Source organism: Garra rufa, chromosome 10, assembly GCF_049309525.1.
Source record: "Garra rufa chromosome 10, GarRuf1.0, whole genome shotgun sequence".
In the NCBI taxonomy this organism is placed as follows: Eukaryota; Metazoa; Chordata; class Actinopteri; order Cypriniformes; family Cyprinidae; genus Garra; species Garra rufa.
The window spans coordinates 34789869-34802240 of NC_133370.1; the positions used below are offsets into that span (position 1 = coordinate 34789869).

At 45.1% G+C, this 12372-nt stretch overlaps 2 protein-coding genes across 3 annotated transcripts in view; one reads left to right on the top strand and one right to left on the bottom strand.

The window, feature by feature from the left end:
* The first annotated feature begins 767 nt into the window (after positions 1–767).
* Positions 768–3324, top strand: mrpl37 (mitochondrial ribosomal protein L37). The gene is made up of 5 exons (XM_073848414.1): positions 768–917; positions 1565–1750; positions 1925–2076; positions 2313–2516; positions 3128–3324. Exons 2-5 carry the CDS (start codon positions 1573–1575, stop codon positions 3203–3205), a joined length of 612 nt encoding a protein of 203 aa, XP_073704515.1. The 5' UTR covers positions 768–917; positions 1565–1572; the 3' UTR covers positions 3206–3324.
* A 147-nt stretch (positions 3325–3471) lies between these two features.
* ssbp3a (single stranded DNA binding protein 3a) overlaps positions 3472–12372 on the bottom strand; it is a 40953-nt gene continuing 32052 nt past the window's right edge. For both annotated transcript variants that reach the window (XM_073848413.1, XM_073848411.1), the window contains 8 exons: positions 12159–12207; positions 12029–12064; positions 11876–11942; positions 11695–11765; positions 11510–11573; positions 11367–11395; positions 4872–4973; positions 3472–4785 (listed from right to left, as the gene is read on the bottom strand). In XM_073848413.1, coding sequence (XP_073704514.1) covers positions 4756–4785; positions 4872–4973; positions 11367–11395; positions 11510–11573; positions 11695–11765; positions 11876–11942; positions 12029–12064; positions 12159–12207 — 448 coding nt within the window. In that variant the 3' untranslated portion in view covers positions 3472–4755. The remainder of the gene's footprint in view (positions 4786–4871; positions 4974–11366; positions 11396–11509; positions 11574–11694; positions 11766–11875; positions 11943–12028; positions 12065–12158; positions 12208–12372) is intronic.

Below are 12372 nucleotides of genomic sequence, written 5' to 3' on the forward strand. Positions count from 1 at the left end.
CAATATGTAAACAACAACCACAGTTTTCTTTTTGTATGTGGTGTTTAGTTGTGGATAAATCTGGTGGTTACCACAACTACCTTGCAGCTGGTGGTGCTGTTTTGTTGTCTGTTACTGATTAAAGTTTGTAAAACTATGTTTGTTCATATTGTAATTGAATAATCATTTAATGATAGGCATTTTAACATTATGTAGATGGTCACCCATATATCACAAATGTACCATGTTAACTACATTGGAAGCAGTGCTAACCATAAGCTTGCCATACAGTGTGCAGCCTGTTTTCTTCATCTTTGCACCATAAACTCATGGTTGAATGAAGCGTGCTACTGTCCCCTCTCACCCAGCGCTTCATAATTGGTTCAACAGCTTCAATATGGAAGGTGGCATTTGGCCCGGGCCGTGTCGCTCTCATGGTGTGTTGAATTTAATGACGGTCATTAAACACGGGCCAGTCTGCATCCCCAGCAGGCAGCGGCTCTGTAAAGCCTTTATTAATTAATACTGCTCCTGGGAGGTCTGCCATTCATAAGAGCCTCTTTGATATCACTCATCTCCCCGGTTAAAATCTGCCCTTTGGTGGCTGTTTTATCTCCCAACTACTGCTGGCCCTTAACATTTTCCTTCTCACAAAAACCCGTCACACCACGAGCATGAAAAGGCCATATTGACATTGACACAAAATGACATTACACTCGGGAACATGCATTTGGTCAATTGGAAATGTTCACATCCTGTTTTGTATAAACCATCAAATTATTAAAAGAATTAGTTTTATGTGTATTTTCTTTTCCTCTGTAGTCCCTTGCTCTTGAACAGACTGTTGCACCTGTGTGGAGGCCTGCAGGTCAATCATCCTGAGCTGGCCAAGAGGATTCTTGCTGAGAAATACAGTTTGGCAGCAACCTGGAGGAGAGGTGGGTGTATCTTGGACAACAATCTGAGACCATATTTATACTGTGTTTATTTGTGCAAGATGCATTTTCAAACAACTTCTGCTATTAGTAGTAGTTAGTAGTCTATCAAATATTGTTTCTGTTTTTTAAATGGATAATATGTATATATACATCGAAAGGTTTGGGATCGTATGCTCACCAAGGGTGAATTTATTTTATCACAAAAACAGTGAAAATAGTAATATTGTAATAGTAATATTTTCTATTTGAATATATTTTAAAATGTAACACATTCCTGTGATGGCAAATTACGAATTTTCAGCATCATTACTCCAGTCTTCAGTGTCACATGATCCTTCTGAAATCATTGTAATATGCTGATTTGGTGCTCAAGAAATTTCACTGTTGAAAACAATTGTGTTACTTAATATTTTTTAATTCCTTAATAAAAAAAAAAAGAATAATTTTGATCAATAAAAGTATTAATTCAAATAAAAAATGATTGCAAATGAGACAAAATTGTAAATAAATGTACATTTGTACATAATATTTACAAAATGTCAGTTTTTGAAAAGCAGAAAAATATTTGACAACATTGTATGCAATTAAAAAATGACGGGAGGGACTGCCACTCTGTTACTTAATATGCAAAATCAATCTGTTCCCAGGAGAGGACATGTTCCAGGTTAGAGGTCAGAATGGGTTGCTGTTGAACTCCATGACCCCTTTACCGGTGGTGGCTGGACAGGCGCAGATACAGAGTACTGCTGATCAGGCTCTGGAGACCTTGTACCCCATTGCGCCCACCATTGACCTGCAGAACACGCATGTTTACCAGGAGAAGAACGACACTGGTCAGCAACTGACTTCTTTCACAATCACTCACAGCAAGTTCCTGAAAAAAACAAAATGAAAGTCATTACAGTGGTCAATCAGTCAGTGTTTCTTGAATCAAAGTGACTTTTAGCATGCTTAATATGAAATAATTTTTATATTAGTGCAATAAGAAATAATTTCCCTTTCACCAGGATTCATTAAGGACTATCCTTACCCTAATGCCCACACTCTTTTCCTGATGGAGATGGGAAATACACCAAAACTCCTTCCTGAACAGCTCCGTGCTAAGATGGTCATGTTCACCTTTGGAAATGCGCTGGCTCGAGCACAAGAACTGTATGGGGTAAGATTTTTACATCTTTAAAACATAGATTACAACTATTGATGAGGGCTTGGAAATACGATGTACACTGCTGTCCAAAAGTTTTGGATCAATAAGGTTTTGTTTATTTAGCAAGGATGCATTACATTTTTCTGTCACAAATTAATGCTGATCTTTCAGATTTTATATTCATCAAACAATCCTGAAATATATAAAGCAAAAAAGTAGATTGCCGATGTTCTCTCATCGTCCTGCAGAAGGAGCCCAGTGTCCTGGAGAAGCCCATCGTGGTGCAGAGCGTGGCCACTAATGGTCGTCTCTTCCAGTTTGTGGTATTTCAGCTCAACACGACTGACCTGCAGTCTGACAGTGGTGTGAAGAATCTAGCATGGGTAGATGAGGACCAGCCTCTCTATGAGTTTGCCAAAGTCAAGCCTCTTATCAAGAAGAAAGTTGTGCAGGTAGAGTTTATTTAGTTAAATTACTTTGACCATCAAGAATTGTCAGCAATTGTTTTTTTTTTTTGAAAGAAATGAATACTTTTATTTAGAAAGAATGCATTCAATTGATTGGCATTAAAGGCATTAATAATGTTAGTAACATTATTAATGCATTTACTGTCAATCAATTTAACACATTAACATTTTGTTACAAAAAAAATCAATTTCAAATAAATGCTGCAAATTTTGAAACAAAAAGTGCTGGTTATTTAACAGTGATGATAATAAGAAATGTTTTTTAAGCATCAAATCAGCATGTTAGAATTATTTCTGAAGAATTATGCGAGACTGACAACAAAAATGTAAACTTTATTTAGCGTAGTTAATTGTGGTTGTTGATATTAAATATGGGTAAACAATGCATGTATTTGTATTTCTATCTCGCATGAATTGTGCTGTGCAGAAAGCCATTTAATTAAAAAAAATATATTTAAAAATAATTTACAAGGAAATTTAGAAAGTGCTGAAGTGTACTTGGATCAGAATTCCAGTAACAGTTGTGATATATAAAAAGGCATTGTCAAGTTTTGTCATTGTTTGTTTGTCAACTGAACAATTGCTTTTCGTTGTAGGTGCCTGCTGGTTTATCAGGATATCAGCCTGAAACCTTCAAGAAGTTCCTGGCACTCTACCTACATGGAGCAGTGTGAACAGACCAACACACCTTTGCCAGAATTATCATGACAATAATTTAAATATCTCATTAAACTTCCAGAATTGAAAAAATGAGTACTGTGAATAAAATGTTGGCAGTTCAGCCTAAATGTGACTGTTCCTTTGAATGTCTAATGTTGACAGAAACATTTGTTTCTATACATATTTATTTGCAGGACATGAGACCGAAATAGGAGTTGTATGAACAGAAAAATAATTTAATCATAAAGTCATTTCATAAGTAATTTCACTGCGTATTCCAAGAAACAAAATACATATAGTAAAGGCTAAACAACATGATGTAACAGGTCAAGTAAGGAACTTTGAAAAATATATAAACTCAGCAAAAAAAAAAAAAAAAGGAAAAGAATCGCCCCCTTTTTCAGCATGCTATATTAGGTAGCATGCTGAAATCCAATGTTTCGGAAAGTGTTTTTCATGCTTGTTCAGTGAGCTGGGAGATACAAAGGACAGCTGCAGCAGATACCATGCTTGAGAACTTGCAACCACCTTGAAGAGTGGGGTAAACTCTTAACAGCAAGAAGTGGCAAATCTTGTGCAGTCCATGAGGATAAAATGCTCTGTAGTAATTAAAGCATCCATTTCCGCACAAATATTTACACATCTTAAGAAATTTGCAGTAAATAAAAGCAGTTGAATGTGAGAGGATGTGCCTTTAGTTTATTTCAATAACTCTCTTTTGGGTGTTTGTGGAACATTTTTAAATATGCAAACAGCAAAGGGGTTAAAACAATACAACAGCACTGAGGAAAATGAAAACTAAGCCAGTGAGAAAAGATTCAGTGTTGCACGATGAAGTGTTGTGTTTGACCCAAAAAGCCATATGTCGTCATCTAAGGTTCCCATGGAAAACTGGAAAATGTCAAAATTAAAAGGCTTCAGCAGTATCTATTGTTATAAAACAGACATAAAACTGAAGTAATTTTAATTTTGCGAAGGACCATTGCCTCAAGTCTGCGATGGAAGGAATCATAGCAGAATGATTTTTTTTTTGTCATTCCCATTGGTGCATATCAAATGCACTGTAGCCACAGCTGTTCCTCTGAATTAAGCAATCTTCAAAAAAAGGCCATTACAGTGTGACAAACTTGTTTTGAGGCTTTTTAAAATAGCAGAGATTAAATCCTAAATTACTTGAATGGTATGTTATACAAATTCTGCACATCTTTGCTGAAGAAGTATAGTATTCTGCAGTATATCCACAGTGTTAATGCTGTCATGGTCCCGACAGTTTGAGATCCACTTAACAAAAATAACGAAATATATGTCATCTGGTGTGTGTGGCCTTCTACGTTAAAATTATATGAAAATATTAAAGTGGTTTAAAATGAGGGAGCTCCTATCTCAGACAGGTCCTTTCTGTAGGCAGAGTTCATCTATCCGTGCTGAAATCAGGAGCATCCACCTCATCCAGAACTGCAGTAGGATTTGGTTCCTATGGATGTGTGAGGTTAGACTCTGGCTCTTGGTGAAGTTGGTCCTTGTTCTTTAAGACATGTGGTGTCTTGGTGCTGAAGCTCATTCTTCACACACTCATTGTCATTGTTGGCGAGTACTGAAGGAAAAGAAAAGTTAAAGTAAAAAAAAAATGTATAGATCACCAAAAATCCATCGTTAAGACATGTTTGTGTCACCACTCACGTTTTCATTTTGGAAAGAGTGAAGAAAAGATCCTCCCAGTTCACTGTCGTCTCGTGGTGTTCCTGGTGGGTTACTTATGCTGCTTAGATTATTAGGCGAGTTCTGAGATTAAACAAACACCAAGATGTCAGTCAGCAGTATTCTTCAGTTTAAAGTTTACTGAAAGCTTTTAATAATAAAATGTATAATTATAGGCACAGAACATGATATTTAAAAGACATCATTACTAAACTTAAGTAGTCTGTAATTGCATTATCAACAAAAAATAAGCCTAAATGATCTGTATTGTATTTTATTATTTACTGACAACTACAGAACACAAACAAATGACAACCTGTAATTGATAAACTTTTATAAACTATTGATTAAACTTAAAATCCATTATTCAGGATTTCCACACCTTTCAAACAAAGCATTTCCAGGATTTTTTAAATATTTTTTTTAATCATTGCGATTGCATTCACATTTAGTGAACAAATTTTAGAACTGAGCAGAAAGGTGTACATTGCCATTCAAAGGTTTAGGGTCTTTAAGATTTATGTGTGTTTTTGAAAGCCTACAATTATTTGACAGGAACTACAGTAAAAATAATAATAACTATAGAAATAGTAACTTTTCTATTTAAATATATTTCAAAATATATATAATATATTCCTGTGATGGCAAAGCAAAATTTTCAGAACTTCAGACTAAAGTGTCACATAATCCTTCAGAAATCATTCTCAAGAAACATTTCTTCTTATTATCAATGTTGTAGATCATGAATCTAATGAATGAAAGAACAGCATTTTCTTTAATACACATTTTTGGAAATTTTCACAAATACTAAACTGGTTATGTCTTTACCTGCTAAGTCATTACTGCCTGACACACCACCTCAGGTGACTATGAATTGGCAGGCTGCAAGGTCTTTGGATTAATTTTATGCATCCTTTCTTTAAATACAGAAAATCTCACTCACCCCAAACTTTTGAATGATAGTGTATGTTCTATGTAGAAATTTCCAACACGTAATATATTATAATTCTCTATGATTTTCCCAAACCGGGAATAAACAAATATTAAATTCACTGATATTTTGTGGTTTTCTATGATAAAAGGAAACGTCTAGGTTACGTACGTAACCTAGACGTTCCCCTTTCAGTCGAATCACTTCGACGTTACATTGGGAACTGGACCCATGGAAAAGGCCACGACCCTGACGTCGCATTACGCACAACCCCACGTGCTGGCAGGCGAACGTGTCAGCAGATGGAAATTGTAATGTAACCTTCCCAACGCCCTGAGGCCCAATAAGGGGGGCCTACAGGGATGCCAGTAGTACTGAAGCATGGGTTGGGGGGCGGAGCACATGGAATTCTTACATGTGGAATGAAAATAATTCAATATATCCATAAGCATGTTAGGGATACACGAGGGAAACAGCGGTCTCCTCCGCTGGAATATTGAAAAGTATAGCCACAACCTGCGGGGCGAAGGAGACCCAGGCAGGATCACAGTCAGGAACTACTCCGCACCTAGGCCTGGTCTGCGGGGCATGGAGGACCCAGGGTTCGCCGGAGGGAACATACTGGGAAATGGTGCACGGATCCATGTGGGAATGGCGCAGCAAGCCGACACCAGCCAATCTCCCGCTCGCCTAAGTCTTATGTCAAGACACGGGAGGATACGGCCTCTACGCGGAGGTTGTAGAACCTAGCGAAGGTATTCGGTGTCGCCCAGCCCGCAGCTCTACAGATGTCTGCTAGTGAGGCGCCATGAGCCAATGCATAGGATGAAGCAACACTCCTAGTGGAGTAGGCATGAACACCTAAGGGGCATGGCTCTCCCTGATATAAGTAAGATAGGGAGATGGCTTCTACCACCCAATGGGCCAACCTCTGTTTGGAGACAGCATTCCCTTTCTGCTGACCTCCGAAGCAGACAAAGAGCTGCTTGGTGCGCCTGAAGTGCAGAGTACGGTCTACGTAAATACGCAGAGCACGAACAGGGCAGAGCAGCGCAGAAGCTGGGTCTGCCTCCTCCGGGGGCAGAGCTTGCAGGTTCACCACCTGATCGCGGAAGGGCGTGGTGGGAACCTTGGGCACATAACCGGGCCGGGGTCTCAGGATGACGTGAGAATCTCCGGGCCCGAACTCAAGGCACGTTTCGCTGACAGAGAAGGCTTGTAGGTCCCCTACCCTTATGATTGAGGCCAGGGCAGTCAGGAGCGCTGTCTTAAGGGACAGGAATTTCAGCTCAACTGACGCAAGTGGCTGAAAGGGGGCCTCCCGTAGGCCGCGAAGGGCGACGGAGAGGTCTCAAGAGGGTACGAGGCGCGGTCTGGGAGGGTTAATCCTCCTTGCGCCTTGCAGGAACCTCACGATGAGTTGGTGCTTACCCAGGGATGATCCATCAACTGCATCATGGTACGCTGCAATAGCAGCAACGTACACTTTGAGAGTCGAAGGGGACAGCCTGCGCTCCAACTTCTCTTGCAGGAAGGAAAGCACTACTGCAATCGTGCATCTCTGTGGGTCCTCTCCTCGAGAGGAGCACCAGTCAACGAACAGACCCCACCTCAGGGCGTAAGCCTGCCTCGTAGAGGGGGCTCGGGACTGAGTGATGGTATTTACCACGGCCTGGGGAAGGCCGGAGAAGTCTGAAGCGTCCCGTCCAGGAGCCAAACATACAGGTTCCATAGGTCGGGATGTGGGTGCCAGATTGTGCCCATCCCCTGAGAAAGAAGGTCTTTCCTCAAGGGGATTTTCCAGGGAGGGGCTGCCACGAGGGAAATGAGTTCTAGGAACCAGGTCCGGGTGGGCCAGTGTGGCACAACCAACAAGACCTTCTCCTCGTCCTCCCTGATCTTGCACAGGGTCTGTGCAAGGAGGCTCACTGGGGGAAAAGCGTACTTGAGCCCCGGAGGCCAGCTGTGTGCCAGAGCGTCTCTGCCGAGGGAAGCCTGGGTCAGAGAGTAAAAGAGCTGGCAGTGGGAGGTTTCGGGGGAGGCGAACAGATCTATCTGAGCCTGGCCGAAACGGCTCCAAATCAGCTGGACTGTCTCGGGGTGGAGTCGCCATTCCTCCAAGGTGGGTGGACTGCCGTGAGAGCTGATCCCCTGCACGGTTGAAATTGCCTGGAATGTGAACGGCACGTAGCGATTTTAGCCACGTATGACTCCAAAGGAGCAGACGGAGGGCGAGTTGTGACATGCGAGGCGAGCGGAGGCCGCCCTGGCGATTGATATACGCCACAGTCGCAGTGCTGTCGGTACGAACAAGCACGTGCTTCTGGCGCAGCGTCGGTCGTAAGCGACGCAGGGCTAGAAGCGCAGCCAACAACTCGAGGCAATTGATGTGCCACTGCAGCTGGGGTCCTGTCCAGGAGCCCGAGACTGCCTGCCCGTTGCATACAGCACCCCAACCCGTGGTGGAGGCATCCGTGTACACCCTGACGTGCCTGGAGATCTGCCCCAAGGGAACTCCGGCCCGAAGGAAGGCAAGGTCTGACCACGGGCTGAATAGGCGGCGACACTGCGGGGAAACGCCAATCCGGAGTGTGCCACGGTGCCATGCCCTTCTCGGAACTCGATCGTGTAAGCTGAAGCGGTCTCATATGAAGCAAGCCCAGCGGCGTGACCGCGGCTGCAGCTGCCATATGCCCCAGGAGCCTCTGAAAAGTTTTGAGAGGGACCACGGTCTTGTGTCTGAATAAGTCCAGACATCTCAGCACTGACTGCGCGCGCTCGTTTGTGAGGCGGGCTGTCATGTTGATCAAGTCCAGCTCCACACCGAGAAAAGAGATCCTCTGCACTGGGGAGAGTTTGCTCTTCTCTTGGTTGACCTGAAGGCCCAGATGGCTGAGGTGCCGAAGCACCAGGTCTCTCTGTTCGCACAACAGGTCTCGCGAGTGAGCTACCAGAAGCCAGTCGTCGAGATAGTTGAGGATGCGAAAGCCCGACTGCCAAAGAGGGGTCAGGGCTGCCTCCGCGACCTTGGTGAAGACACGGGGAGAGAGGGACAGGCCGAATGGGAGAACCTTGTACTGATACGCTCGACCTTCGAAGGCAAACCGAAGAAAGGGTCTGTGACGAGGAAGGATCGAGACGTGAAAGAACGCGTCCTTCAGGTCGATGGCTGCAAACCAATTCTGGGGACGAATGCAGGTTAGCATGCGCTTCGTCGTGAGCATCTTGAACGGCAGCCTGAGAAGGGACCGATTCAGAGCTCTGAGGTCCAGGATGGGTCTTAACCCACCGCTCTTTTTGGGCACGATGAAGTAGGGACTGTAGAACCCCGACTTCATCTCGGCTGGAGGGACTGGCTTGATTGCGTCCTTCGCCAGTAGGACTGCAACCTCCGCACGCAGGACAGCGGCATGCGTGTCCGAACGGACAATAGTAGAAAGGACGCCTCTGTACCTGGGCGGACGCCTGGCGAACTGAATCGCATAGCCGAGACGTACCGTCCGTATAAACCACTGCGAGGGGCTGGGAAGCTGAAGCCAAGCCCCCAGCCGGCTCGCTAGTGGTGTCAAGGGAGCGTTGACCGACGTGACCGCGGTGGGGCAGCCTGGAGGGGGAAGGGGAAGGGAAAGGGGACTGTCCCCAGAGAACGAAAGGTTCTGGGGGAGAGTTTGGCTGCATAAAGCAGGGCTTACCTTCTTCCCAGGTTCCCGCGCTGGCGATATCGGGCTCCGAGTCCGGTTCCGAGGAGTGTAAGTGCTGCTCGAAAGGGGAACTCGGGGCCGAGGCTCCAGAGGTGAGGAAATTAGCTCTTTTTGTGAAAAAGTGGGTACCGCCAACGGCGGCAGCATTGAAGTACACACAGGCTCCTGGCCCTCCCGGCCCGAGTGCCTTTGGCGGGTCCCTGAGAGGCGGGCGGCGCCGCTCTCCTGCGGCCAGCTCTGCGGCGAGCAGCCAGCCTGGCTTCGTGGACCTCGGCAGGTGTGGGAGCTGGTGTTGTTTTTGGGGCCGCGGGGGGCGCCCTCGGCGACGGGCAGGCGGAGGCGGGGCCACCGGCGGCGGGATGGAAGCTTCGCAGCGGGGCAGGATATGTTTGATGGCCTCCGTCTGCTTCTGGACTGCCGAGAACTGCTGGGCGAAATCCTCGACAGTGTCGCTTTGTCGGCGTCTGCCATCTGAGCCAGTTTGAGCCACAGATGTCGCTCCTGGACCACAGCGGTGGACATCACCTGACCAAGCGACCGTGCTGTGACCTTCGTCGCCCGGAGGGCAAAGTCGGTGGCAGCACGGAGTTCCTGCATCACGTCTTGGTCAGGACCACCCTCGTGCAGCTGTTTTAGCGCCTGCGCCTGGTAGACCTGTAAGGTGGCCATGGCATGCAGGGCGAAGGCAGCCTGTCCAGTGGCGCGATACACGCGGCCGTGGCGGCACCCTGCGGGCATAAGTGCACCGCGATAGCGCGCTCGACCTGGGGAACCGACTCGTATCCCCGGGCTGCCCCGCCATCGAGGGTGGCGAGGGAGGAGGAGCTGGGGCGAAGGCGCGAGGAAAAAGGCACCCGCCATGTTTTGATCAGCTCCTCATGCACCTCCGGAAAGAATGGAACGGGGGGAGGGCGCGGCGGAACCGCAGTCGCTTTTCGGCTTAACGACGAGCCGCGGGGCACGGAGGGGAGCCGTCTCGCAAAAGAGCAGCGGTTCTTCAGCGTGACCATGGTCATGCGCTCGCAATGAACGCACAGACCATCCGTGAACGCTGCCTCAGCATGCTCTAAGCCCAGGCATGTGAGGCAGTGTTCATGTCCGTCCTCGGAGGTGAGGAAACTGCCACATCCAGCAGCGCACGGCCGGAAAACCATTCTGAAAAGGTTTCACAGCCGTGAGAAATTGCTCTTTTAGTCCCGGTCTGCCCAGGGAGGAACCGCGGCACTCTGTGCACTTAATGGGGGATCGCTCGCTGGAGAGCAGGAGGCTTTTTGATGGCTGTGAAAACGGCCGCCCGTAGGATATCGCTGACGGCTGCCAAACACACTCTTTTAGTTTATCACTCTTTCAGATGGCAGCACGTCAGCGGAGAAGAGCTTCTTTCAGGAACGTTTTTCTTTGGAGTCAATAGGCTCGAGCAGAATGGCTCTGAAAGCAAAAGTCTAACTGAGTGGTGCGCGCCGCCATCTTATATACCCGTATGTACGGGGGCGTGGCCGGCACGCACGTCCACTCGCCAATTTTCATTGGCCTTTTGAATAAGGCTCAGAGATGATTGGTCTCTCAAGTGAGATCCCAATGTAACGTCGAAGTGATTCGACTGAAAGGGAAACCCTTATTATTATAAAATGGTTGAAAAGTCAACTGTGTTACAATTAAAGCTTAAAATGAATATGACTTTTGAATTTAAATAAAATTACTTGTCAGCATTCGAAGTTTTAAAATGTTTAAATTATCCTATTCCACATCCCTCAGTAAAGTTCAGTTTGAATTCTGACATTCTAAAGGCTAGTTTTCAAACCATTTTAAATGGTTAATAGGTCTAAATAATAGGTTTAATAATACCTTTGGGAGTCCATCTATGTCACCTGAACCTGTGAGAAAAGTCAACAATCATAATTTGCACATTACTTCATTTATCTATTTGGAAGTGTAAAAAAGTCTGTTAATAACAATCTATGTAGTTGCTATGGTGAATGGTGTTTTACCCAATGAGCCATTCATGTGATGTGGCTCCAGTCCTCCTATTGGGCCGTCTGGACCCACAGGAAACTACAAACACACAAAGACAAAGAGAACCTTTACAGAGAGATCAAGACACAATCATAGTACTAAAAACAGGAACGTCCACACTACATGACAATAAAGACAGCAGAGGAGTGAAGTAACTCACACTAGATCTGTTTCCTCCTGGTGGTACTGAGTTTATCAAAGTGTAGAGGTTTTCACCCGAGTTAGTGGAGTCTGTAAAGACCAAAGAGGAGGTTTATGCATGAAACTCTTTTCATACATCCCTTAGCCAGGCACCATTTCTATAGTAAAATAGCCAGTAGACAAATGTGACAAGCCATTACCTGCTGGACTTGGCATGATAGGTGTTCCTGGAGGACATCCACCACCTCCTGCTCCTCCTGGAGGACCCTGTGAAAGCAGAACAGCAGAACTGCAGTCAGTTTTTTTTGAGGCAAACAATAAAATAAAAGAAAGAAAAGAAAATGGTCAATTACCACATATGTTCCTGGGGATGATGAAGAATATGGGATCTGTGAAGCCAGAAGGTTATTTATCAGCCAAGTTTGCCAAAAATCATTAATTCCCCCTTTAATAACATCGGCTGAGTTTTCTGAAGTATCTTACCATGTTTCCATTATTAGGATGAGGCCATGGTCTGCCTGCTCCTGCTCCCCTGTACAGAGAAACAAAAGGGTTTCTTTTTTAAATTTTCTAAGGATATCAAAGAAGTCTCTTATGTTTAAGAGCAACCTGAGTGTTCGAGAATTTAAATAAAGTCTAAATAAATTTGCAGCACTATGGAGTTAAAATGTTTGCTGTTTTTTTTCTAAAGCTATGC

Excerpts from the sequence above, each read along its gene's own strand:
- mrpl37 (XM_073848414.1), top strand. The coding sequence starts at position 1,573 with ATGTTCCAGGTTAGAGGTCAGAATGGGTTGCTGTTGAACTCCATGACC. Across the intron at positions 2,077-2,312 it reads GAGCACAAGAACTGTATGGG|AAGGAGCCCAGTGTCCTGGA; the intron begins GTAAGATTTTTA and ends ATCGTCCTGCAG. Across the intron at positions 2,517-3,127 it reads TCAAGAAGAAAGTTGTGCAG|GTGCCTGCTGGTTTATCAGG; the intron begins GTAGAGTTTATT and ends TTTTCGTTGTAG.